The 27323-nt window shown below is 47.6% G+C and overlaps 1 protein-coding gene across 1 annotated transcript in view; it reads right to left on the reverse strand.

Annotated features, from left to right (window-relative positions):
- LOC109895210 (dmX-like protein 2) overlaps positions 1-27323 on the reverse strand; it is a 111928-nt gene that overhangs the window by 33261 nt on the left and 51344 nt on the right. The window contains 13 exon segments of the mRNA XM_031816638.1: positions 1504-1589; positions 4615-4751; positions 5341-5531; positions 9880-9960; positions 12744-12992; positions 14143-14273; positions 14388-14464; positions 14687-14878; positions 15067-15369; positions 18163-18345; positions 18637-19038; positions 22312-22517; positions 22748-23012. Of these exon segments, the coding sequence (XP_031672498.1) occupies positions 1504-1589; positions 4615-4751; positions 5341-5531; positions 9880-9960; positions 12744-12992; positions 14143-14273; positions 14388-14464; positions 14687-14878; positions 15067-15369; positions 18163-18345; positions 18637-19038; positions 22312-22517; positions 22748-23012 (2503 nt within the window).

The following is a 27323-nucleotide window of genomic DNA, read 5'->3' on the forward strand; positions in this document are numbered from 1 at the left end:
CATAATATTTCCCCTGATGTTACTAGCCCACCTCCTCTTTCTCCATTGTTCCTTCCTCTCTTTCAACAGTTCAATGAAATACGTTGTTGTCCTTATCTTCATCACTCTAAAGACATTGTTGAATAATATAGGACCAGAATTAGATGTGTTGTTGTCCTTATCTTCATCACTCTAAAGACATCGTTGAATAATATAGGACCAGAATTAGATGTGTTGTTGTCCTTATCTTCATCACTCTAAAGACATCGTTGAATAATATAGGACCAGGATTAGATGCAGAAGGCTTTCACTTCTCTTCATGAAGATTGAATGGTTATGGGTCTGAATAAATAACTGTTATAACCGACCACCATCGTGAGTTCACTCTTCTTTCAAACTACCTTCTATTGGCTGCTGTATTTAACAAACAAGAGCTTGTGTCCCTCTTCTAATAGTCTACTGGTATAAGAAATGCAACAATATAATAATGTCCAGCAAACTATTCTACTGTATCTTTTCCTGCATGGGACTCCAAGAGCTAAGGAGCGTTGTTTAAGGAGAGGCCAGCGGAGCACAGGTGTGTGTGTACTGAGCAAGAGACAAGAGGCTATAAATTACAAGCTTATTATGCATAACCCATCATTCATTTGCTAAATATAAGACTAATACTGCATTAAATGTATTACCTGAAAGAGGTGGGCTAGGACATCTATATATATAGAACAATCTAGAACAGGATGATCTATTTTGGATGCAATTTGAATGGAGTTGATGGAGAGAGAGAAAGACAGAGTGCTCGGTCAGGCACTGATTTAAAACAACGATATTCGAGTGACAGACTGTTTTAAAACTCTGCTGCTACAATAAAAAATATATATCTTTACAATGAAGAAATAAGGTGCCCCCTAAAAGCCCGATGGAGTTGGGTATATTAGACAACACTTGGTTTTATAATACTGTAATATAGACTATGCTGCAGGCCTTCCTGTCACAACAAAACAAGTTACCATGATGAGATGATAGGTCTACATGCATTGTGAACTGTCCCCACCCTGAGACGGGCTCTCTGTCCCCACCCTGAGACGGGCTGTCTGTCCCCACCCTGAGACGGGCTGTCTGTCCCCACCCTGAGACGGGCTCTCTGTCCCCACCCTGAGACGGGCTCTCTGTCCCCACCCTGAGACGGGCTCTCTGTCCCCACCCTGAGACGGGCTCTCTGTCCCCACCCTGAGACGGGCTGTCTGGCCCCACCCTGAGACGGGCTGTCTGGCCCCACCCTGAGACGGGCTGTCTGGCCCCACCCTGAGTGTTGATGATTCATTATGCAGAGGCCGTAGAGAAGACAGATTTAGACATCACATATAATTTAACATTTCCATTCCACGCCTTGCTGTTCATATAAATAATTGATTATAATTGACCGGTTTCTCGCAGTTATTTATCCCGGGAAATGGAGTGGTTTTGATCGGTAAATCCCGGTAAACAGTTTCCTGCCATTCAACCCTAGTGTGTGTGTTTGTGTACCTGTGAAGTCCAGTCCAGTGAGAGGGAGGAAGGTCTTGACGTTATGTAGAGCCAGTTTCACCATGACCAGACGGATCAGAGACCAACTACACACAGAGACAGAGAGAGGAGAGAGAGAGGAGAGAGAGTAGAGGAGAGGGAGGAGAGAGGAGAGGGAGGAGAGAGAGAGGTGAGAGAGAGAGGAGAGAAGAGAAAGGAGAGAGAGAGGAGAGAAGAGAAAGGAGAGAGGAGAGGGAGGAGAGGAGAGAGAGGTGAGAGAGAGGAGAGAGTAGAGAAGAGAAAGGAAAGAGAGAGAGGGAGGAGAGGAGAGGGAGAAAGCATACCATGACATTACAGGTAAGAAACAAGAAACATGGTGAAGCCCCAAAATTGCCCTTGCTAGAAGCATGTGTTTCAGACATAAGGAAGTGGATGGCTGCAAACTTTCTACTTTTAAACTCAGACAAAACAGAGATGCTTGTTCTAGGTCCCAAGAAACAAAGAGATCTTCTGTTGAATCTGACAATTAATCTTAATGGTCGTACAGTCGTCTCAAATAAAACTGTGAAGGACCTCGGCGTTACTCTGGACCCTGATCTCTCTTTTGAAGAACATATCAAGACCATTTCAAGGACAGCTTTTTTCCATCTACGTAACATTGCAAAAATCTGAAACTTTCTGTCCAAAAATTATTTAGAACAATTCATCCATGCTTTTGTCACTTCTAGGTTAGACTACTGCAATGCTCTACTTTCCGGCTACCTGGATAAAGCACTAAATACACTTCAGTTGGTGCTAAATACGGCTGCTAGAATCCTGACTAGAACCCAAAAATGTTATCATATTACTCCAGTGCTAGCCTCTCTACACTGGCTTCCTGTCAAAGCAAGGGCTGATTTCAAGGTTTTATTGCTAACCTACAAAGCATTACATGGGCTTGCTCCTACCTATCTCTCTGATTTGGTCCTGCCGTACATACCTACACGTACGCTACGGGCACAAGACGCAGGCCTCCTAATTGTCCCTAGAATTTCTAAGCAAACAGCTGGAGGCAGGGCTTTCTCCTATAGAGCTCCATTTTTATGGAACGGTCTGCCTACCCATGTCAGAGACGCAAACTCGGTCTCAACCTTTAAGTCTTTACTGAAGACTCATCTCTTCAGTGGGTCATATGATTGAGTGTAGTCTGGCCCAGGAGTGGGAGAGTGAACGGAAAGGCTCTGGAGCAACGAACCGCCCTTGCTGTCTCTGCCTGGCCGGTTCCCCTCTTTCCACTGGGATTCTCTGCCTCTAACCCTATTACAGGGGCTGAGTCACTGGCTTACTAGGGCTCTCTCATGCCGTCCCTGCAAGGGGACACCTGAGTGGGTTGATTCACTGATGTGGTCATCCTGTCTGGGTTGGCGCCCCCCCTTGGGTGGTGCCATGACAGAGATCTTTGTGGGCTATACTCAGCCTCGTCTCAGGATGGTAAGTTGGTGGTTGAAGATATCCCTCTAGTGGTGTGGGGGCTGTGCTTTGGCAAAGTGGGTGGGGTTATATCCTTCCTGTTTGGCCCTGTCCGGGGGTGTCCTCGGATGGGGCCACAGTGTCTCCTGACCCCTTCTGTCTCAGCCTCCAGTATTTATGCTGCAGTAGTTTATGTGTCGGGGGGCTAGGGTCAGTTTGTTATATCTGGAGTACTTCTGGGATTCTCTGCCTCTAACCCTATTACAGGGGCTGAGTCACTGGCTTGCTGGGGCTCTCTCATGCCGTCCCTGGAGGGGGTGCGTCACCTGAGTGGGTTGATTCACTGTTGTGGTCATCCTGTCTGGGTTGGCGCCCCCCCCCTTGGGTTGTGCCGTGGCGGAGATCTTTGTGGGCTATACTCAGCCTTGTCTCAGGATGGTAAGTTGGTGGTTGAAGATATCCCTCTAGTGGTGTGGGGGCTGTGCTTTGGCAAAGTGGGTGGGGTTATATCCTTCCTGTTTGGCCCTGTCCGGGGGTGTCCTCGGATGGGGCCACAGTGTCTCCTGACCCCTCCTGTCTCAGCCTCCAGTATTTATGCTGCAGTAGTTTATGTGTCGGGGGGCTGGGGTCAGTTTGTTATATCTGGAGTACTTCTCCTGTCCTATTCGGTGTCCTGTGTGAATCTAAGTGTGCGTTCTCTAATTCTCTCCTTCTCTCTTTCTTTCTCTCTCTCGGAGGACCTGAGCCCTAGGACCATGCCCCAGGACTACCTGACATGATGACTCCTTGCTGTCCCCAGTCCACCTGGCCATGCTGCTGCTCCAGTTTCAACTTCCACCTGACTGTGCTGCTGCTCTAGTTTCAACTGTTCTGCCTTATTATTATTCGACCATGCTGGTCATTTATGAACATTTGAACATCTTGGCCATGTTCTGTTATAATCTCCACCCGGCACAGCCAGAAGAGGACTGGCCACCCCACATAGCCTGGTTCCTCTCTAGGTTTCTTCCTAGGTATTGGCCTTTCTAGGGAGTTTTTCCTAGCCACCGTGCTTCTACACCTGCATTGCTTGCTGTTTGGGGTTTTAGGCTGGGTTTCTGTACAGCACTTTGAGATATCAGCTGATGTACGAAGGGCTATATAAATAAATTTGATTTGATTTGATTCTCCTGTCCTATTCGGTGTCCTGTGTGAATCTAAGTGTGCGTTCTCTAATTCTCTCCTTCTCTCTTTCTTTCTCTCTCTCGGAGGACCTGAGCCCTAGGACCATGCCCCAGGACTACCTGACATGATGACTCCTTGCTGTCCCCAGTCCATCTGACCGTGCTGCTGCTCCAGTTTCAACTGTTCTGCCTTATTATTATATGACCATGCTGGTCATTTATGAACATTTGAACATCTTGGCCATGTTCTGTTATAATCTCCACCCGGCACAGCCAGAAGAGGACTGGCCACCCCACATGGCCTGGTTCCTCTCTAGGTTTCTTCCTAGGTATTGGCCTTTCTAGGGAGTTTTTCCTAGCCACCGTGCTTCTACACCTGCATTGCTTGCTGTTTGGGGTTTTAGGCTGGGTTGCTGTACAGCACTTTGAGATATCAGCTGATGTACGAAGGGCTATATAAATAAATTTGATTTGAACTCTACTGAGATGTCAAGTAGGAAAATGCACAACAATGACACACCTGTATGAGTTGGGGTCAGAGTGTTCAGTCATCTGTGTGTCAGAGAGGAAAGCATCATCATCATCGTCGTCGTCATCCTCCTCTCCGCTCTCATCTGAGTCATACAGAGCTCCACTGTCTGACAGGGGCAGGAAGGGCTGGGGGGAGAGGGAGGAGGAGAGGGAGGAGGAGAGGGAGGAGGAGAGAGAGAGAGAGGAGAGGGAGGAGGAGAGAGAGGAGGAGAGGGAGGAGGAGAGGGAGGAGGAGAGGGAGGAGGAGAGAGAGGAGGAGAGAGAGGAGGAGAGAGAGGAGGAGAGGGAGGAGGAGAGGAGGAGAGGGAGGAGGAGAGGGAGGAGGAGAGAGAGAGGAGAGGGAGGAGGAGAGGGAGGAGGAGAGAGAGAGGAGGAGAGAGAGAGGAGAGGGAGGAGGAGAGGGAGGAGGAGAGAGAGAGGAGGAGAGAGAGAGGAGAGGGAGGAGGAGAGGGAGGAGGAGGAGAGAGAGAGGAGGAGAGAGAGAGGAGGAGAGAGAGAGGAGAGAGAGAGGAGGAGAGAGAGAGGAGAGGGAGGAGGAGAGAGAGAGGAGAGGGAGGAGGAGAGAGAGGAGAGGGAGGAGGAGAGAGAGGGGAGAGAGAGGAGAGGGAGGAGGAGAGGGAGGAGGAGAGAGAGAGAGAGGAGAGCTTATTTGTCAATGGTTTGTCAGTGAGCGTATGTATACAGTGATGATGTGCGGAGCAGCATCACGCCTTACTTTGGCCACAAAGTAGTCCCACATGCTGAGCTCTGGAGGAATGAACTTCTCCCTGTAGGCGGGTCTCTCTGCAGGGACGGGAGGGGGTGTGGCAGGGACCTCCTTTACTGGACGACCAGGAACCAGCATCCTCATATTAAACCGTCGTCTGAGTCGATCCACATCCTCTGCCGGGGGAGGGGCTGGCACGGCTGGGGGAGGGGATGGTGGGTGTGGGAGAGAGATTGTTAGTACATATGGTTTTTTATAGAAACATTTTTACATGACTGCTGCCTTGTAAGAGATGAAGAGGAGTTGATCACTCATCATCGTCTTCATCACCCAGTAGAGGTTAGGGGGTACAGGTGGAAGGCACAGCACCAGGGTTTAGGCTCAATTCCATTTCAATTCAGGAAACAAACTGAATTGACTGAACTGATTATTGACTCCAGCAACCCTGCACAGCATCTGTGTTAGCGTTAGGGCCCAGCGTCTTCCTGGTCAGGTCACATGGTTATGGTAAACTCTGGGCCCAAGACATGGAGAGACACAGAAACACATACAGAGGAGAGCGGACACGACAGACACAGATGTTTTAACACAAACCTGAACCGTTATCCTGGGTGACTATCTCTGGAACCACTGAGACGAGAGACAAACCAAGACAACAGCGTAAGACGCACACAAGACACACACACGCACAACACACACACACACACACACACACATACACGTCAGACTACTAGACAATACAGTCAAGGTGATCACAATAACTCATTATACTATATATCATGATGAGACTGGTTAGAATGGTTATGAATGGTTATATGACCAGAGGTTTCTAATAATATTCTAATCAACGTCTGTCTGCTGGTTGAAAGGCTTCTGAGTCCTTGAGGGTAATCTGCATGGCTTGTGACCTGGTATACAACAGAGAGAGACCAAGGACCATTATATCTCAGCTCTCCAGAGGGTGGGTGTGTGTGTGGCACCAGCCTCTTTTCCTCCTCTCCTTTCCTGTTCTCTCCTCTCCACATCCTCCCCCACCAGCCTCTTTTCCTCCTATCCCCTCCTCTCCTCTCCGCTGTTCTCTCCTCTCCACATCCTCCCCCACCAGCCTCTTTTCCTCCTATCCTCTCCTCTCCGCTGTTCTCTCCTCTCCACATCCTCCCCCAGCCTCTTTTCCTCCTCTCCTCTCTGCTGTTCTCTCCTCTCCTTTCCGCTGTTCTCTCCTCTCCACATCCTCTTTTCCTCCTCTCCGCTGTTCTCTCCTCTCCCCTCCTCTCCATTCCGCTGTTCTCTCCTCTCCATTCCGCTGTTCTCTCCTCTCCCCTCCGCTGTTCTCTCCTCTCCCCTCCGGGGTTCTCTCCTCTCCCCTCCGGGGTTCTCTCCTCTCCCCTCCGGGGTTCTCTCCTCTCCCCTCCGGGGTTCTCTCCTCTCCCCTCCGGGGTTCTCTCCTCTCTCCTCCGGGGTTCTCTCCTCTCCCCTCCGGGGTTCTCTCCTCTCCCCTCTCCCAGCCTCTTTTCCTCCTCTCCTTTCCGCTGTTCTCTCCCCTCCTCTCCATTCCGCTGTTCTCTCCTCTCCCCTCCGCTGTTCTCTACTCTCCACATCCTCTCCCAGCCTCTTTTCCTCTCTCCACTTCTCCACTCCTCCCCCTTTCACCCACATCCTGAAAGAACACTTGACTTCAAAGAAAAGTTATCAAGTCTAAATGTGAACACAAAACCATATTGATTTATTTAACACAATCTGCTAATAATGTCTGATCACTACAGGTTGGTTCCAAAACAGTATTCAGAAGAACTGATATTCAGAATTAGTTTGTCTACCGTCACATCTAATAAGTCATAATAAATATGTTGAATTACAGTTGTGTTGCTTTCATCAAGCACCTAACTACAATACCACAATCACATGCTAGAAACTAACATACTAATGGAGGAACAACATAGTTACTACAGTACACCATAACGGATACTACTGATCCACACTAGATCACCCAGGCAGTGGAGGCTGGTTAGGGGAGGACGGCTCATAGTAAGAGCTGGAATGGAAAAAATGGAATAGAATCAAACACATAGGAACCATTCATTCCGTTCCAGACATTACTATACAGCCCAGTTAGTGTTTTAAAAAATATATATATTTTTTACATTTATTTAACTAGGCTCAGTTAAGAACAAATTCTTATTTTCAATGACAACCTAGGAACAGTGGGTTAACTGCCTGTTCATGGGCAGAACGACAGATTTGTAACCTTGTCAGCTCCGGGATTTGAACTTGCAACCTTTTGGTTATTAGTCCAATGATCTAACCACTAGGCTACCCTGCCGCCCCATGTACCTGGTTTACCCTTAGCCCAGTGAGTGTACCTGGTTTACCCTTAGTTAAGGCAGACCTATAGCAAAGTGAGTGTACCTGGTTTACCCTTAGTTAAGGCAGACCTATAGCCCAGTGAGTGTACCGGGTTTACCCTTAGTTAAGGCAGACCTATAGCCCAGTGAGTGTACCTGGTTTACCCTTAGTTAAGGCAGACCTATAGCCCAGTGAGTGTACCTGGTTTACCCTTAGCCCAGTGAGTGTACCTGGTTTACCCTTAGTTAAGGCAGACCTATAGCCCAGTGAGTGTACCTGGTTTACCCTTAGTTAAGGCAGACCTATAGCCCAGTGAGTGTACCTGGTTTACCCTTAGTTAAGGCAGACCTATAGCCCAGTGAGTGTACCTGGTTTACCCTTAGTTAAGGCAGACCTATAGCACAGTGAGTGTACCTGGTTTACCCTTAGCCCAGTGAGTGTACCTGGTTTACCCTTAGTTAAGGCAGACCTATAGCCCAGTGAGTGTACCTGGTTTACCCTTAGTTAAGGCAGACCTATAGCCCAGTGAGTGTACCTGGTTTACCCTTAGTTAAGGCAGACCTATAGCCCAGTGAGTGTACCTGGTTTACCCTTAGTTAAGGCAGACCTATAGCCCAGTGAGTGTACCGGGTTTACCCTTAGTTAAGGCAGACCTATAGCCCAGTGAGTGTACCTGGTTTACCCTTAGTTAAGGCAGACCTATAGCCCAGTGAGTGTACCTGGTTTACCCTTAGTTAAGGCAGACCTATAGCCCAGTGAGTGTACCTGTGTTGTAACTTTAATGTGTTACAGAGTTAATGTTTAAGTTAATTCATTGAGCTGTATCTAAAGATATTTCTTTACAGTTATTTACATATGTAATTGTATTGGTTTGTATTGAATTACGCTTTTTGACGGCAAGTTCCAGAATGCCTTGCGACAGGAATGAGAGAGATAACGTGCCAATTATGTGCAGGTGCAAAGTGATTGAGAGGACTATAGCCCAGTGAGTGTACCTGGTTTAGCTTCAGTTAAGCCAGGCCTGAAGCACAGTGAGTACCTGGTTTAGCTTCAGTTAAGCCAGGCCTGAAGCACAGTGAGCGTACCTGGTTTAGCTTTAGTTAAGCCAGGCCTGAAGCACAGTGAGCGTACCTGGTTTAGCTTTAGTTAAGCCAGGCCTGAAGCACAGTGAGTACCTGGTTTAGCTTCAGTTAAGCCAGGCCTGAAGCACTGTGAGTACCTGGTTTAGCTTTAGTTAAGCCAGGCCTGAAGCACAGTGAGTACCTGGTTTAGCTTCAGTTAAGCCAGGCCTGAAGCACAGTGAGCGTACCTGGTTTAGCTTTAGTTAAGCCAGGCCTGAAGCACAGTGAGTACCTGGTTTAGCTTCAGTTAAGCCAGGCCTGAAGCACCGTGAGTACCTGGTTTAGCTTTAGTTAAGCCAGGCCTGAAGCACAGTGAGTACCTGGTTTAGCTTCAGTTCAGCCAGGCCTGAAGCACAGTGAGTACCTGGTTTAGCTTTAGTTAAGCCAGGCCTGAAGCACAGTGAGCGTACCTGGTTTAGCTTTAGTTAAGCCATGCCTGAAGCACAGTGAGTACCTGGTTTAGCTTCAGTTAAGCCAGGCCTGAAGCACAGTGAGTACCTGGTTTAGCTTTAGTTAAGCCAGGCCTGAAGCACAGTGAGCGTACCTGGTTTAGCTTTAGTTAAGCCAGGCCTGAAGCACAGTGAGCGTACCTGGTTTAGCTTTAGTTAAGCCAGGCCTGAAGCACAGTGAGCGTACCTGGTTTAGCTTTAGTTAAGCCAGGCCTGAAGCACAGTGAGCGTACCTGGTTTAGCTTTAGTTAAGCCAGGCCTGAAGCACAGTGAGTACCTGGTTAAACCTTGCAGTGCATTTCCACATAACACGATGGGGGCGATGAAACAACGGTGCCTCATTAATTTTCAATGGAGGGAAGTGAAGTGGTCGGGGGGAGGGTTGGTGGATGCGAGCATGAATACGGCGGGAACAAAGTTGGCGAAAGCTGAAATGTATGCAAATACTCCGCGATATACCAACGCTATTGACCAATAGAAGTTCACTAAAGCTTCCACCCCCTACTGGATTGGCTGTTGATACCTAGCCTGCTTGCTAGCACCCACATGAGGACAAAGCAAGCATGGCTATCCGAATTATCGTGTTATGTGGAAATGCACGGTTAGTTAACCCAGACCTGAAACACAGTGAGTACCTGGTTTAGCCTTAGTCCCTGAGTCAGGTTCAGGGGTCACTGATGATGACGAGTCCGTTCTAGCTTTACCTGCTGCTGCTGCTATGGTGACAGACAGATAGAGATGACACAATGAGATGAGATGGAAAACATGCACACACACCTGCACAAACACACACACTCTGGTGCACGATGAGATGAGACCACAGCACACAATAACAGAGACAGACAGAGATCTATTTCTGTCCGTTCAGAGAACCATGAACCTCCAACGAATAGTATCCTTACAGAAAAGACCAGTTAACTTTCTGAGAAACACAGAGTGGGGAAACCACATTAGTGGCATTTACTGCACTGCAATACCACACCGCAAAACCAGGTCGTTTATCACTGCAAACCCACTGGAGCACTGTTACTCACAACTAGGTGCTGCTGTGTCCCCTGAATCAGTGTGGAGGGGCTGGGAGACACTGGGGCTGGGGGGAGGACCCTGCTCAGGCCTACCTGCCTCAATATCAACTGGCACAGTGGAGAGGGGAGGAGGAGTTATGTATGTCTGGCTAGTCATGGGAGGGAGGAGGGGCTTGCGTCTGTTTTCCCAGCCTCAGGCATGAGTAAAAAAGGGGGGTGAAACAAGGGAGGGGTTAAGGTAGAATGTTACAGCAGGGGACAGATAGGAGAGAGATGAGGGGAGACAGAAAACACAGGACAGAACACAAAGGATAAACAAATGGGTAGAGGAGAGAGGTTGTGAGGTTGAGAGGTTGTGAGGTTGAGAGAGGTATAGAGGAGTAGAGGTATAGAGGAGTAGAGGTATAGAGGAGTAGAGGTAGAGGAGTAGAGGTATAGAGGAGTAGAGGTATAGAGGAGTAGAGGTAGAGGAGTAGAGGTAGAGGAGTAGAGATATAGAGGTAGAGGAGTAGAGGTATAGAGGAGTAGAGGTATAGAGGAGTAGAGGTATAGAGGAGTAGAGGTATAGAGGAGTAGAGGTATAGAGGAGTAGAGGTATAGAGAAAGAGAGAAGTAGCAAGAAAGAAAGAGGTAGAGTGGAGTAGAGGTATAGAGGAGTAGAGGTATAGAGGAGTAGAGGTAGAGGAGGAGAGGTAGAGGAGTAGAGGTATAGAGGAGTAGAGGTATAGAGGAGTAGAGGTATAGAGGAGTAGAGGTATAGAGGAGGAGAGGTATAGAGGAGTAGAGGTATAGAGGAGTAGAGGTATAGAGGAGTAGAGGTATAGAGGAGTAGAGGTATAGAGGAGTAGAGGTATAGAGGAGTAGAGGTATAGAGAAAGAGAGAAGTAGCAAGAAAGAAAGAGGTAGAGTGGAGTAGAGGTAGAGAGGAGTAGAGGTATAGAGGAGTAGAGGTAGAGGAGGAGAGGTAGAGAGAAGGAGGTAGAGAGAATGAGAGAGGTAGAGAGGAGTAGAGATAGAGAGAGAAAGAGGTAGAGAGAGAAAGAGAGGTAGAAAGAAGAGAAAGAGAGAGAGAGAGAAAGAGGTAGAGAGAGAAAGAGAGGTAGAAAGAAGAGAAAGAGAGAGAGAGAGAAAGAGGTAGGGAGGAGGAGAGGTAGAGAGAAAGAGAGAAAGAGGGAGAGAGAGGTAGAGATAGAGAGAAAGAGAGGTAGAGAGAGAAAGAGAGGTAGAGAGAGAAAGAGAGGTAGAGAGGAGGAGAGAGATAGAGAGGAGGGGGAGGGTAGAGAGGAGGAGAGAGGTAGAGAGAAAGAGAGAAAGAGAGGAGGAGAGGAGGATAGAGGTAGAAAGGAGGAGAGAGGTAGAGGAGGAGGAGAGAGGTAGAGGAGGAGAGAGGTAGAGAGGAGGTAGAGAGGAGATAGAGGAGAGAGGTAGAGAGGAGGTAGAGAGAGGAGAGAGGTAGAGAGGAGGAGAGAGGTAGAGAGAGGTAGAAAGAAGGTAGAGAGAGGTAGAGAGGAGGTAGAGAGGAGGAGAGAGGTAGAGAGGTAGAAAGAGAGAGAGGAGGTAGAGAGAGGTAGAGAGGAGGAGAGAGGTAGAGAGGGGAGAGAGAGGTAAAGAGAGGTAAAAAGGAGGTAGAGAGAGGAGGTAGAGAGGAGGAGAGAGGTAGAGGAGAGAGGTAGAAAGGAGTAAGAGAGAGGTAAAGAGAGGTAGAATGGAGGTAGAGAGAGGAGAGAGGTAGAGAGAGGAGGAGAGAGGTAGAGAGAAAGAGAGAAAGAGAGGAGGAGAGGAGGATAGAGGTAGAAAGGAGGAGAGGTAGAAAGGAGGAGAGAGGTAGAGGAGGAGAAGAGAGGTAGAGGAGGAGAGAGGTAGAGAGGAGGTAGAGAGGAGGTAGAGAGAGGAGAGAGGTAGAGAGGAGGTAGAGAGGAGGAGAGAGGTAGAGAGAGGTAGAAAGAAGGTAGAGAGAGGTAGAGAGGAGGTAGAGAGGAGGAGAGAGGTAGAGAGGTAGAAAGAGAGAGAGGAGGTAGAGAGAGGTAGAGAGGAGGAGAGAGGTCGAGAGGTAGAGAGAGGAGAGAGAGGTAAAGAGAGGTAAAAAGGAGGTAGAGAGAGGAGGTAGAGAGGAGGAGAGAGGTAGAGGAGAGAGGTAGAAAGGAGTAAGAGAGAGGTAAAGAGAGGTAGAATGGAGGTAGAGAGGAGAGAGGTAGAGAGAGGAGGAGAGAGGTAGAGAGGAGGTAGAGAGGAGGAGAGAGGAGGGTAGAGAGGAGGTAGAGAGGAGGAGAGAGGTAGAGAGAAAGAGAGAAGGAGAGAAGGAGAGAGGTAGAAAGGAGGAGAGGTAGAGGAGAGAGGTAGAGGAGGAGAGAGGTAGAGGAGGAGAGAGGTAGAGGAGGAGATAGAGGAGGAGAGAGGTAGAAAGGAGGAAGAGAGAGGTAAAGAGGAGGTAGAGAGAGGTCAGGGGTTACACGCCGAGGGGCGTACTAAGTTACCTGGAGTGATCTCGACGTTCCGTTTCGGTTTGATGATGATTTTAGCCCCACCCCCAAACACGGCCGCCCACATCTTGTTGCTGAGGGGGTGAGCAGCGAGGCGGAATAGTTCGTTGCCAGCGTGCATGCCCAACCCGTGGATGAGCAGGGACAGGTAAACTGCCACCACAGCCTCACACAGCAACACGTTGAGCTTGGGCTGATCCTCGCCCTGAGCTGACTGAACCAGAGCAATCAGAGAGGACACACCTAGAGGAGAGAGGGAAATAGACAGACATATTCATATAATACATTTCATGTAATTACATTTATACAGAACACACTACTGATAGGTAAAATGAAGGCTTGAATAAATATGATGTCTTTGTACAACACAGAACCACATTAGACTGATCTAATGATATTATTAGATAGTTATGTATTACAGAACCACATTAGACTGATCTAATGATATTATTAGATAGTTCTCTACTACAGAACCACATTAGACGAATCTAAGGATATTATTAGATAGTTATCTACTACAGAACCACAGTAGACTGATCTAATGATATTATTAGATAGTTATGTATTACAGAACCACAGTAGACTGATCTAATGATATTATTAGATAGTTCTCTACTACAGAACCACATTAGACGAATCTAAGGATATTATTAGATAGTTATCTACTACAGAACCACAGTAGACTGATCTAATGATATTATTAGATAGTTCTCTACTACAGAACCACATTAGACTGATCTAATGATATTATTAGATAGTTCTCTACTACAGAACCACATTAGAGGAATCTAAGGATATTATTAGATAGTTATCTACTACAGAACCACAGTAGAATGATCTAATGATATTATTAGATAGTTATCTACTACAGAACCAGACTCGTGCTGTAATAAGATTCCCGCTACATATTAACAGTGGAGAGATGGCGTGACACATCCATCCATCCCAGCGTCTCCTTCTGTTTTATTCCCCACAGGCTACAGAGCTGCTATTACTGAGTACCATCTGTTTCTCTCTCACTGTTAGTCATCTTTGTCTCTCTGTTTCTGTCAGTCATCTCTGTCTGTCCTCTCTCTCTCTGTGTTTCTTTCTCTATCTTTGTCTGTTCTCTCAATTCAATTATTTTTGTCCTCTCCCTCTCCTCCCTCCCCTTCCCATTCAGCTGTCTGCTCAGACGATCATTTGATAGACATTCATTTACAGAGCTGTGTGTGTACCTGGCCACTGTGTGGGGGCAGAGCTGTGTGTGTACCTGGCCACTGTGTGGGGGCAGAGCTGTGTGTGTACCTGGCCACTGTGTGGGGGCAGAGCTGTGTGTGTACCTGGCCACTGTGTGGGGGGCAGAGCTGTGTGTGTACCTGGCCACTGCGCGGGGGCAGAGCTGTGTGTGTACCTGGCCACTGCGCGGGGGCAGAGGTGGGTGTAGCATGCTCCTCGATGCTCTCGGTGCGTAACCGTCTCCTCTCACTCAGCAGCAGGCCCTGGTACACCATCCCTGTAAACTGATTGGCCTCTGCCTGGCTGCTGCAAGGTACCATGGGAAAGAGCCACGGTCAGGATCAGACAGTCATGACAATTCATCTCAACAGGAAATGACAGTATGAACTCAAACTATAGGTCATCAAAACGTGTGTGTACCTGTAGCTATGGCTGTCACACAGGGCTTGATAGATGCAGGCAGATAGAGAGGCAGCCAGGGTGTGCAGGAGATTCACCTGGAGAGATGAGAGACAAACTATACTCATCTCATGGAGGAACAAACCATTTCTAGATGAATAGCCAACATGAGACTATGACAGAAAGGTCTGCTGTGTGGGGATTTATCTTTGAATGAAGACTCCTTGTGACAATCATTTCTGTTGGCAGTTTAGTAGTGTGTTTTAAATGTGTGATCAGTTTGAACCCCCAGGCTGTCGTACTAACAGACCCATACATACCCTGTCGTCCATGAGGTCAGGGTGTGGAGGCAACTCCATCTGTGTGATGGTGTGAAGGATGTCATGGATGTGGTTGCTAAGGTGGAGGACAGGGTTGGAGATCACTGTCTTGGTGGTGGCGATACTGGCTGAGAGGAGGGGGAGGGTGGTGGGGAGGGGCAGGGGGGACTGGAGCTGTTTCACTGTAGTCTCCTGGAGGGGAGGAGAGGGGAGAATAAGAGAAAGGAGAGACAAGGGATGGAGAAGAGCAAGAATATATCAGAGAGTTGATACGGGGAGGGAGGGAGAGACACAGAGAGACAGAGAGAGAGAGAGAGAGAGAGAGAGAGAGAGAGAGAGAGAGAGAGAGAGACCTGTGTGTGTGTTTCTTCAGCACCTACCTGTTGGCTCTCTTGCAGCAGGAAGATGAGCTCCATGCGTACTGAGGTGACCCCCCCTCCCTTGGCTCCGTGCAGGCTGCAGTAGGACAGGAAGACTCGGAGCAGAGCCTGGTTCTTCCTCAGCCACGCCTTCCTCCTCTCAGCATGAAGCTGCTTGGCTGCGAGACGCCTACGCCCCAGCTGGTGGCGCTCATACGCCCCCGCCTCCGTACCCCCGCCACCCCCCAGGGACTCCTCAAACACGTCCTCTACTCCTCCATCATCCCATCTCTCCAGCTCCTGGCTCTCCTCCTTCCCCGTCACCTGAAGAAGAGGAGAGGACATTGGGTTTGATCTTGAAGCTGTTCTGGTACTGTAGCAGTAATAGTTACAGGAAATACTGTTTAATTCAACTCTATCCAGTTCTGGTACAGTATGTCTGATGAGACGTGGTGGTTAGGATCTAGGTGACATGGTTGGGGTCAATTACATTTCAATACAGTCAATTCAGGAAGTAAACTGACATTTTGGGAAAGTTAGCAGAAATGTGCAACCCTCTGAGTGTCCTTTAAAGGGAGCTGTGTACCTTGTAGTGGCAGATGAAGTGTGTGTGTGTGTGTGTGTACCTTGCAGTGGCAGATGAAGTGTGTGTGTGTGTGTGTGTGTACCTTGTAGTTGCAGATGAAGTGTGTGTGTGTGTGTGTACCTTGTAGTTGCAGATGAAGTGTGTGTGTGTGTACCTTGCAGTGGCAGATGGTGTGTATGTGTACCTTGTAGTGGCAGATGCAGTGTGTGTGTAACTTGCAGTGGCAGATGGTGTGTGTGTGTGTACCTTGTAGTGGCAGATGGTGTGTGTGTACCCTGTAGAGGCAGATGGTGTGTGTGTGTACCTTGTGGTGGCAGATGGTGTGTGGGTGTACCTTGTAGTGGCAGATGGTGTGTGTGTGTACCCTGTAGTGGCAGATGGTGTGTGTACCTTGTAGTAGCAGATGGTGTGTGTACCTTGTAGTGGCAGATGGTGTATGTGTGCACCGTGTTGTGGCAGATGGTGTGTGTGTACCTTGTAGTGGCAGATGGTTTGTGTGTGTGTACCTTGTAGTGGCAGATGGTGTGTGTGTGTGTGTGCCTTGTAGTGGCAGATGGTGTGTGTGTGTGTGCCTTGTAGTGGCAGATGGTGTGTGTGTGTGTGCCTTGTAGTGGCAGATGGTGTGTGTGTGTACCTTGTAGTGGCAGATGGTGTGTACCTTGTAGTAGCAGATGGTGTGTGTACCTTGTAGTAGCAGATGGTGTATGTGTGTGTACCTTGTAGTGGCAGATGGTGTATGCGTGTACCTTGTAGTGGCAGATGGTTTGTGTGTGTGCCTTGTAGTGGCAGATGGTGTGTGTGTGTGCCTTGTAGTGGCAGATGGTGTGTGTGTGTACCTTGTAGTGGCAGATGGTGTGTGTGTGTGCCTTGTAGTGGCAGATGGTGTGTGTGTGTACCTTGTAGTGGCAGATGGTGTGTGTGTGTGTGCCCTGTAGTGGCAGATGGTGTGTGTGTACCTTGTAGTAGCAGATGGTGCGTGTGTACCTTGTAGTGGCAGATGGTGTATGTGTGTACCTTGTTGTGGCAGATGGTGTGTGTGTACCTTGTAGTGGCAGATGGTTTGTGTGTGTGTGCCTTGTAGTGGCAGATGGTGTGTGTGTGTGTGTGTGTGCCTTGTAGTGGCAGATGGTGTGTGTGTGTGCCTTGTAGTGGCAGATGGTGTATGTGTGTGCCTCATAGTGGCAGATGGTGTGTGTGTGTGTACCTCGTAGTGGCAGATGGTGTGTGTGTACCTTGTAGTTGCATATGGTGTGTGTGTGTACCTTGTAGTGGCAGATGGTGTGTGTGTGTACCTTGTGGTGGCAGATGGTGTGTGTACCTTGTAGTTGCATATGATGTGTGTGTGTACCTTGTAGTGGTAGATGGTGTGAGTGTGTACCTTCTAGTGGCAGATGGTGTATGTGTGTACCTTGTTGTGACAGATGGTGTGTGTGTGTACCTTGTGGTGGCAGATGGTGTGTGTGTGTACCTTGTAGTGGCAGATGGTGTGTGTGTGCCTTGTAGTGGCAGATGGTGAGTGTGTGTACCTTGTAGTGGCAGATGGTGTGTGTACCTTGTAGTGACAGATTGTGTGTGTGTGTGTGTACCTTGTAGTGGCAGATGGCTGCGTGTGTACCTTGTAGTGGCAGATGGTGTGTGTGTACCTTGTAGTGGCAGATGGTGTGTGTGTACCTTGTAGTGGCAGATGGTGTGTGTGTACCTTGTAGTGGCATATGATGTGTGTGTGCCTTGTAGTGGCAGATGGTGTGTGTGTACCTTGTTGTGGCAGATGGTGCGTGTGTACCTTGTAGTGGCAGATGGTGTGTGTACCTTGTAGTTGCATATGATGTGTGTGTGTACCTTGTAGTGGTAGATGGTGTGAGTGTGTACCTTCTAGTGGCAGATGGTGTATGTGTGTACCTTGTTGTGGCAGATGGTGTGTGTGTGTACCTTGTAGTGGCAGATGGTGTGTGTGTGTACCTTGTAGTGGCAGATGGTGTGTGTGTGCCTTGTAGTGGCAGATGGTGAGTGTGTGTACCTTGTAGTGGCAGATGGTGTGTGTGTACCTTGTAGTGGCAGATGGTGTGTGTGTGCCTTGTAGTGGCAGATGGTGTGTGTGTACCTTGTAGTGGCAGATGGTGTGTGTATACCTTGTAGTGGCATATGATGTGTGTGTGCCTTGTAGTGGCAGATGGTGTGTGTGTACCCTGTTGTGGCAGATGGTGCGTGTGTACCTTGTAGTGGCAGATGGTTTGTGTGTGTACCTTGTAGTTGCAGATGGTGTGTGTGTGTGTGTGTGTGTGCCTTGTAGTGGCAGATGGTTTGTGTGTGTGTGTACCTTGTAGTGGCAGATGGTGTGTGTGTGTGTACCTTGTAGTGGCAGATGGTGTGTGTGTGTACCTTGTAGTGGCAGATGGTGTGTGTGTGTGTACCTTGTAGTTGCAGATGGTGTGTGTGTGTACCTTGTGGTGGCAGATGGTGTGTGTGTGTGTGTACCTTGTAGTGGCAGATGGTGTGTGTGTACCTTGTAGTGGCAGATGGTGTGTGTGTACCTTGTAGTTGCAGATGCGGTGCATGGCCCCTATCTCCTTCTCTAACCAGCTGTAAAGCTGAAAGCGCAGCTTCCCTCCGTCCACCTCATAGCCCGTAGCTAACGTCCTGAGCTCTGTCATCAGTATCTTCAGACACGCTCTGAACTTCAGCTGCTCTGCGATCACGTCCACCTCAGACTCACCCTGAGAGCAGAGATGGTTCTGGAAATATGTAGCACTTAACTGTCATAATAACTCTATATTAACAGTGTCATACCTATATAATATTCTTACAGAATAAATCCTATTTATAATTAGACTGATACATATGATATTTTCAATAAACAAGAAAATTCTTTATGGTGTTAAAAAATGAACTGATCTTTTTGGATGATACGTTAACAGACAAGGAACTCCCAACACGACATTATCCACCATCACAGAGCTTATGTATCAACTCGCTTTTCTTTTAAAGTAATCAGTCGCCAGCCCTACCTGAGAGTCCTCTCTCTGCAGCCCAGGTGGTCTCACCCCCCCAGACCCCTCGTCAGCTTTGGTCTCCACATCAGTCTTCTTCATTGTCAGACCACCATCAGTATCATCTTCATCGTTCTTATCATCTCCCCAGTCCAGCTGGAGTCCATCGTCCTCCACTTTGACCAGAGGCTGGCTCCAGTCCAGTGTGGCTGAGCTCTCCTCTGTACCCCAGGCAGGATTGGCCTTAACTGGGGCAGGAGAGGCCCAGTCCAGGGCCCCCTGGTTCCCATTCTCCAGGGGCAGGCTAGAGCTGACGTTGGCCATGGAAGAGCCTTTACTTAGGGGGGACGAGGAGACTGACTTCTTGGTCACCTTGGGGATCTTAGAGAGCACCTCCAGGGCAAGCACTGGACAGCCCACCTTTATTACAAAACAGAATAACTCTATTAGTAACATTAGTAAGTAGCTTCCACGAGTCAAAACCGCTCATATGGCAGACGCCTCCTGTTTCTGTATGGTGAGACAGCTTGATGTACTGTAAAACCCCCTGGACAGGACACTAGTCTATCTCCTGTTTCCTGTTTTTTTTTTTTTTTTTTTTTTTTTTTACCTTTATTTAACTAGACAAGTCAGTTAAGAACAAATTCTTATTTTCAATGACGGCCTAGGAACAGTGGGTTAACTGCCTGTTCAGGGGCAGAACGACAGATTTGTACCTTGTCAGCTCGGGGATTCGAACTTGCAACCTTTCGGTTACTAGTCCAACGCTCTAACCACTAGGCTACCCTGCCGCCCCTGTATGGTGAGGCAGTTTGATGTACTGTAACACCCCCTGGACAGGACACTAGTCTATCTCCTGTTTCTGTAGGGTGAGGCAGCTTGATGTACTGTAACACCCCCTGGACAGGACACTAGTCTATCTCCTGTTTCTGTAGGGTGAGGCAGCTTGATGTACTGTAACACCCCCTGGACAGGACACTAGTCTATCTCCTGTTTCTGTAGGGTGAGGCAGCTTGATATACTGTAAAACCCCCTGGACAGGACACTAGTCTATCTCCTGTTTCTGTAGGGTGAGGCAGTTTGATGTACCAGTACACCCCCTGGACAGGACACTAGTCTATCTCCTGTTTCTGTAGGGTGAGGCAGTTTGATGTACTGTAACACCCCCTGGACAGGACACTAGTCTATCTCCTGTTTCTGTATGGTGAGGCAGTTTGATGTACTGTAACGCCCCCTGGACAGGACACTAGTCTATCTCCTGTTTCTGTAGGGTGAGGCAGTTTGATGTACTGTAACACCCCCTGGACAGGACACTAGTCTATCTCCTGTTTCTGTATGGTGAGGCAGCTTGATGTACTGTAAAACCCCCTGGACAGGACACTAGTCTATCTCCTGTTTCTGTAGGGTGAGGCAGTTTGATGTACTGTAACACCCCCTGGACAGGACACTAGTCTATCTCCTGTTTCTGTAGGGTGAGGCAGTTTGATGTACTGTAACACCCCCTGGACAGGACACTAGTCTATCTCCTGTTTCTGTAGGGTGAGGCAGTTTGATGTACTGTAAAACCCCCTGGACAGGACACTAGTCTATCTCCTGTTTCTGTATGGTGAGGCAGTTTGATGTACTGTAACACCCCCTGGGCAGGACACTAGTCTATCTCCTGTTTCTGTAGGGTGAGGCAGTTTGATGTACTGTAACACCCCCTGGACAGGACACTAGTCTATCTCCTGTTTCTGTAGGGTGAGGCAGTTTGATGTACTGTAACACCACCTGGGCAGGACACTAGTCTATCTCCTGTTTCTGTAGTGAGGCAGCTTGATGTACTGTAACACCCCCTGGACAGGACACTAGTCTATAGCAGGGCCTTACCCCCAATATATCTCTTTATTAGTAACATTACTTTCAGATGAATTAACTTATCCTTTATTTATAAAAGGTGAGAAAAATGATACTTATCTTAAAATACTGTTAGTATACAATGACTATAGTTTTTAATGCCGTGCCACATTACACCTTATAATAAGTGCTATACTACAGCCGTGGCCAAAGGTTTTGAGAATGATACAAATATTAACTTTCCCAAAGTTTGCTGCTTCAGTGTCTTCAGATATTTTAGTCAGTTACTATGGAATACTGAAGTATAATTAAGAGCATTTCATAAGTGTCAAAGGCTTTTATTGACAATTACATGATGCAAAGAGTCAATATTTGCAGTGTTGACCCTTCTCTTTCAAGACCTCTGCAATCTGCCCTGGCATGCTGTCAATTAACTTCTGGGCCACATCCTGACTGATGGCAGCCCATTCTTGCATAATCAATGCTTGGAGTTTGCCAGAATTTGTGTGTTTTTGTTTGTCCACCCACCTCTTGAGGATTGACCACAAGTTCTCAATGGGATTAAGGTCTGGGGAGTTTCCTGGCCATGGACCCAAAATATCGATGTTTTATTCCCTGAGACAATTAGTTGTCACTTTAGCTTATGGCAAGGTGCTCCATCATGCTGGAAAAGGCATTGTTCGTCACCAAACTGTTCCTGGATGGTTGGGAGAAGTTGCTCTCGGAGGATGTGTTGGTACCATTCTTTATTCATGGCTGTGTTCTTAGGCAAAATTGTGAGTGAGCCCACTCCCTTGGCTGAGAAGCAACCCCACACATGAATGGGCTCAGGATGCTTTACTGTTGGCATGACACAGGACTGATGGTAGCACTCTCCTTGTCTTCTCCGGACAAGCTTTTTTCCGGATGCCCCAAACAATCGGAAAGGGGATTCATCAAAGAAAATGACTTTACCCCAGTCCTCAGCAGTCCAATCCCTGTAACTTTTGCAGAATATCAGTCTGTCCCAGATGTTTTTCCTGGTGAGAAGTGGCTTCTTTGCTGCCCTTCTTGACACCAGAACATCCTCCAAAAGTCTTCGCCTCACTGTGCGTGCAGATGCACTCACACCTGCCTGCTGCCATTCCTGAGCAAGCTCTGTACTGGCGGTGCCCCGATCCCGCAACTGAATCAACTTTAAGAGACGGTCCTGTCGCTTGCTGGACATTCTTGGACATCCTTCTTCACAGCAATTGAAACGCTCTCCTTGAAGTTCTTGATGATCCGATAAATGGTTGATTTAGGTGCAATCTTACTGGCAGCAATATCCTTGCCTGTGAAGCCCGTTTTTGCATAAAGCAATGATGACGGCACATGTTTCCTTGCAGGTAACCATGGTTGACAGAGGAAGAACAATAATTCCTAGCACCACCCTCCTTTTGAAGCTTCCAGTCTGTTATTCAAGCTCAAATCTGCATGACAGAGTCCTCGTCAACACTCACACCTGTGTTAACGAGAGAATCACTGACATGTCAGCTGGTCCTTTTGTGGCAGGGCTGAAATGCAGTGGAAATGTTTTTTGGAGATTCAGTTCATTTGCATGGCAAAGAGGGACTTTGCAATTAATTGCAATTCCTCTGATCACTCTTCATAACATTCTGGAGTATATGCAAATTAACATCATACAAACTGAGGCAGCAGACTTTGTGAAAATTTATATGTGTCATTCTCAAAACCTTTGGCCACGACTGTACAGGTATAATACAATATCGTTTTTTAAGTTGTCAACTTTGTGTTATCTTCGATGCTTCTAAATGCATTGTATCCATGTGTGGTTGAATTGTGTTATTAAATGATTGATTAAAACAAATCAAAGACCTTGAAGTGTGCGTTGGCGGTGGTGAAGAAGAGTTTGCGTTCGATGAGGTTGATCTCGTCGACGCTGCTCTTCTCCGAGGTGAGGCCTAGTGATGATGTCACAGCACCCTCAGGGGACGCATAGTGACGGCGGATGATCAGGGGGTGTGTCCTCAGGTAGTTATAGAAACTAAATACCACTGGGTTACACGACTTCACCATCACATCTGGGGGAGAGGGGGGGGGGGTAGAGAGGAGAAAAAGGGAGAGAGAGAGAAGGGGAGGGAGGGGGAGAGAAGGGGAGGGATAGGGAGAGAAGGGGGAGGGGAGGGATAGGGAGAAAGTAAGAGGTAGATAGAGGTCAATGCAAATCAATCCAGTTAGAATATAGCATCAGCACTCAGCTGAAACATCCCTGTCCTCTCTGAGGGTGTGATCTACCACCATGCTTTCTCACCTGGGTTCTCATCATCCTCTTTGGGGATGCACTCTAGCAGTGTGTCCAGAGCCTTGGTGTAGTCCTTCATGATCCAGAAGGCTATGCTGCGTAGGAATGGGTCCGGGTGTAGTTTGGTGCAGTGGTACCCTGACCCGTCCCTCTGGCAGCCCAAAACCTTCTCATACAGGATGGCTTGGCAGGTGGAACTGCTCTCATAGTCAGCCTCGTACAGCCTGGCTACTACCATGGCCAACTGGATATCTTCCATCTTCTCCAAGCACACCTAGAGAAGAGGGACAGTTACAGGAGAGGAGAAAGAGGACAGTACAGTTAGAGTAGAGGACAGTACAGTTAGAGTAAAGGACAGTTAGAGTAGAGGACAGTACAGTTAGAGTAGAGGACAGTACAGTTAGAGTAGAGGACAGTACAGTTAGAGTAGAGGACAGTTAGAGTAGAGGACAGTACAGTTAGAGTAGAGGACAGTACAGTTAGAGTAGAGGACAGTACAGTTAGAGTAGAGGACAGTACAGTTAGAGTAGAGGACAGTACAGTTAGAGTAGAGGACAGTACAGTTAGAGTAGAGGACAGTACAGTTAGAGTAGAGGACAGTACAGTTAGAGTAGAGGACAGTACAGTTAGAGTAGAGGACAGTTAAAGTTGGCCTGTGTTCCATAAGGAATATACATTGCCTTGCAAAAGTATTCACCCCCCTTTTTTTACTAAGCAAGTCAGTTAAGAACTAATTCTTATTTTCAATGACGGCCTCGGAACAGTGGGTTAACTGCCTGTTCAGGGGCAGAACGACAGATTTGTACCTTTTTTGTCAACTCGGGGATTTGAACTTGCAACCTTTTGGTTACTAGTCCAACGCGTTGCATTACAAAATGGACTTAAATGGATTTTTAATGTAATGGACATACAAAATAGTCCAAATTTGTGAAGTGAAATGAAAAAAAATGAGCTGTTTCAAAAATGTATTAAAAATTAAAAAGGGAAAAGTGGTGCGTGCATATGTATTCACCCCCTTTGCCCCTAAATAAGATCTGGTGCAACCAATTACCTTCAGAAGTCACATAATTAGTTAGATTGCACACAGGTGGCCTTTATTTAAGTGTCACATGATATGTCACATGATCTCAGTATGTATTTTTACACACCTGTTCAGAAAGGCCCCAGAGTCTGCAATACAACTAAGCAAGGGGCACCACCAAGCAAGCAACACTATGAAGACCTAGGAGCTCTCCAAACAGGTCAGGGACAAAGTTGTGGAGAAGTACAGATCGGGGTTGGGTTATAAAAAAATATCTGAAACTTTGAGCATCCCACAGAGCATCATTAAATCCATTATTAAACAATTTAAAGAAAATGGCACCACAACAAACCTGCCAAGAGAGGGCCGCCCACCAAAACTCACAGACCAGGCAAGGAGGGCATTAATCAGAGAGGCAATAAAGAGACAAAAGATAACCCTGAAGGAGCTGCAAAGCTCCACTGCAGAGATTGGAGTATCTGTCCATAGGACCACTAAGCTGTACACGCCACAGAGCTGGGCTTTACGGAAGAGTGGCCAGGCCAGAAAAAAGCAAAGAAAGAAAAAAGAAAAGAAAAGATAAAATAAGCAAACATGTTTGTTTGCCAAAACGCATGTGGGAGACTCCCCAAACATATGAAAGAAGAAGGTATGAAACTGTCAGATGAAACTAAAATTGAGCTTTTTGGCTATCAAGGAAAATGTTATGTCTGGCACAAACCAACACCTCTCATCACCCCGAGAACACCATCCCCACAGTGAAGCATGGTGGTGGCAGCATCATGCTGTTGGGATGGTCTTCATAGGCAGGGACTGGGAAACTGGTCAGAATTGAAGGAATGCTGGATGGCGCTAAATACATAGAAATTCTTGAGGGAAACCTGTTTCAGTATTTCAGAGATTTGAGACTGGGACGGAGGTTCACCTTCCAGCAGGACATTGGCCCTATGCATACTGCTAAAGCAACACTCGAGTGGTTTAAGGGGAACATTTAAATGTCTTGGAATGGCCTAGTCAAAGACATGTCCCAAGAGGCTTGCAGCTGTAATTGCTGCAAAAGGTGGGTCTACAAGTATTGATTTGGGGGGGGATGAATAGTTATGCACGCTCAAGTTCAGTTTTTTGTCTTATTTCTCGTTTGTTTCACAATAAAAAATACTTTGCATCTTCAAAGTGGTTGGCATGTTGTGTAAATCAAATGATACAACCCCCCCAAAAATCTATTTTAATTCCAGGTTGTAAAGCAAGGGGTGAACACTTTCGCAAGCCACCGTAAAGGTAAGGTAAGTAAGTGACAGTTAGAGTAGTGGACAGTTAGAGTTGTCCTGTGTTCCTTTAGGAATTTAAAGGCCTAGTAGAGGAGAGGATACTTAGAGGAGAGGATACTTAGAGGAGAGGATACTTAGAGGAGAGGATACTTAGAGGAGAGGACACAGAGGAGAGGACACAGAGGAGAGGACACAGAGGAGAGGACACAGAGGAGAGGACACTTAGAGGAGAGGACACAGAGGACACAGAGGACACTTAGAGGAGAGGACACAGAGGAGAGGACACAGAGGAGAGGACACAGAGGAGAGGACACTTAGAGGAGAGGACACAGAGGACACAGAGGACACTTAGAGGAGAGGACACAGAGGAGAGGACACAGAGGAGAGGACACAGAGGAGAGGACACTAAGAGGAGAGGACACTAAGAGGAGAGGACACTAAGAGGAGAGGACACTAAGAGGAGAGGACACTAAGAGGAGAGGACACTAAGAGGAGAGGACACTAAGAGGAGAGGACACTAAGAGGAGAGGACACTAAGAGGAGAGGACACTAAGAGGAGAGGACACTTCGAGGAGAGGACACTTCGAGGAGAGGACACTTAGAGGAGAGGACACTTAGAGGAGAGGACAGTAAGAGGAGAGGACAGTTAGAGGAGAGGACAGTTAGAGGAGAGGACAGTTAGAGGAGAGGACAGTAAGAGGAGAGGACACTTCGAGGAGAGGACACTTAGAGGAGAGGACACTTAGAGGAGAGGACAGTAAGAGGAGAGGACAGTTAGAGGAGAGGACACTTAGAGGAGAGGACACTTAGAGGAGAGGACACTTAGAGGAGAGGACACTTAGAGTAGAGGACACTTAGAGGAGAGGACACTAAGAGGAGAGGACACTAAGAAGAGAGGACAGTTAGAGGAGAGAGGACAGTAAGAGGAGAGGACAGTAAGAGGAGTGGACAGTAAGAGGAGTGGACAGTAAGAGGAGTGGACAGTTAGAGGAGAGGACAGTTAGAGGAGAGGACAGTTAGAGGAGAGGACAGTAAGAGGAGAGGACAGTAAGAGGAGAGGACAGTAAGAGGAGAGGACAGTAAGAGGAGAGGACAGTAAGAGGAGAGGACAGTTAGAGGAGAGGACAGTTAGAGGAGAGGACAGTAAGAGGAGAGGACAGTTAGAGGAGAGGACAGTAAGAGGAGAGGACAGTAAGAGTAGTGGACAGTTAGAGGAGAGGACACTTAGAGGAGAGGACACTTAGAGGAGAGGACACTTAGAGGAGAGGACAGTAAGAGGAGAGGACAGTAAGAGTAGGGTAGAGTTCTGTGAAGCCACACCAGGCACTGTCCACACATCAAGCAGGTTCTACATGTGCAGGGTTTGTAACATAGACTTACTAAGAAACCTGACAACCATAGATGTATTCAGGGTCTGTCTCTTACTGGACTAAAAACGCTGTTCAACGGCAAATCAAGGTTCAAGGTTTAGACTGTTTGCTAAAAGTGACTAAACAGTAAGACTCATGGCTAAGACAGACTAAAATGATGAACGTGTGATCTAGTGTTCTCCTCAATGATGACCTTTTGAACCGACTGTCTGGTAAACTATCCCCAAACACTTACAGTAGGAACCCATTCCCCCTCTAGGCAGTGTCCTGCTATCAGCATGTTGAGACTGTGCTGTTGCACCCTCCGCCCAAGGTAAAGTAACCCCAACATTTACGTAGCTAACCATCCTCACAACCTTATCTTTCAGGTTTAGACTAGACCATTAACACACACAGCTGTAGAGTCTCACGTCATTGACACACCTCCTAGTTGACTTCCATAAACATTGGTCTGTGCCAGGTTTCCATGGCGAGGACAATGTCACAACAACAGACACAATACAGGTGCAGCTGAAGTAGGTCTAAACTAGGAACAGACTGTGTGTGTGTGTCTGTGTCTCTGTGTGTGTGTGTGTCTGTCTGTCTGTCTGTGTGTCTCTGTGTGTGTGTGTGTCTGTCTGTCTGTCTGTGTGTCTCTGTGTGTGTGTGTCTGTGTGTCTGCGTGTGTGTCTGTGTCTCTGTGTGTGTGTGTCTGGGTGTGTGTGTGTGTCTGTGTCTGTCTGTGTGTGTGTGTGTGTCTGTGTGTGCCTGTGTGTGTGTGTCTGTGTGTGTGTGCCTGTGTGTGTGTGTCTGTGTGTGTGTGTCTGTGTGTGTGTCTGTGTGTGTCTGTGTGTGTGTGTCTGTGTGTGTGTGTCTGTGTCTGTGTGTGTGTGTGTCTGTGTGTGTGTGTGTGTGTGTGTGTGTGTGTGTGTCTGTGTGTGTCTGTG

Source organism: Oncorhynchus kisutch, unplaced genomic scaffold, assembly GCF_002021735.2.
Source record: "Oncorhynchus kisutch isolate 150728-3 unplaced genomic scaffold, Okis_V2 scaffold844, whole genome shotgun sequence".
Lineage (NCBI taxonomy): Eukaryota > Metazoa > Chordata > Actinopteri > Salmoniformes > Salmonidae > Oncorhynchus > Oncorhynchus kisutch.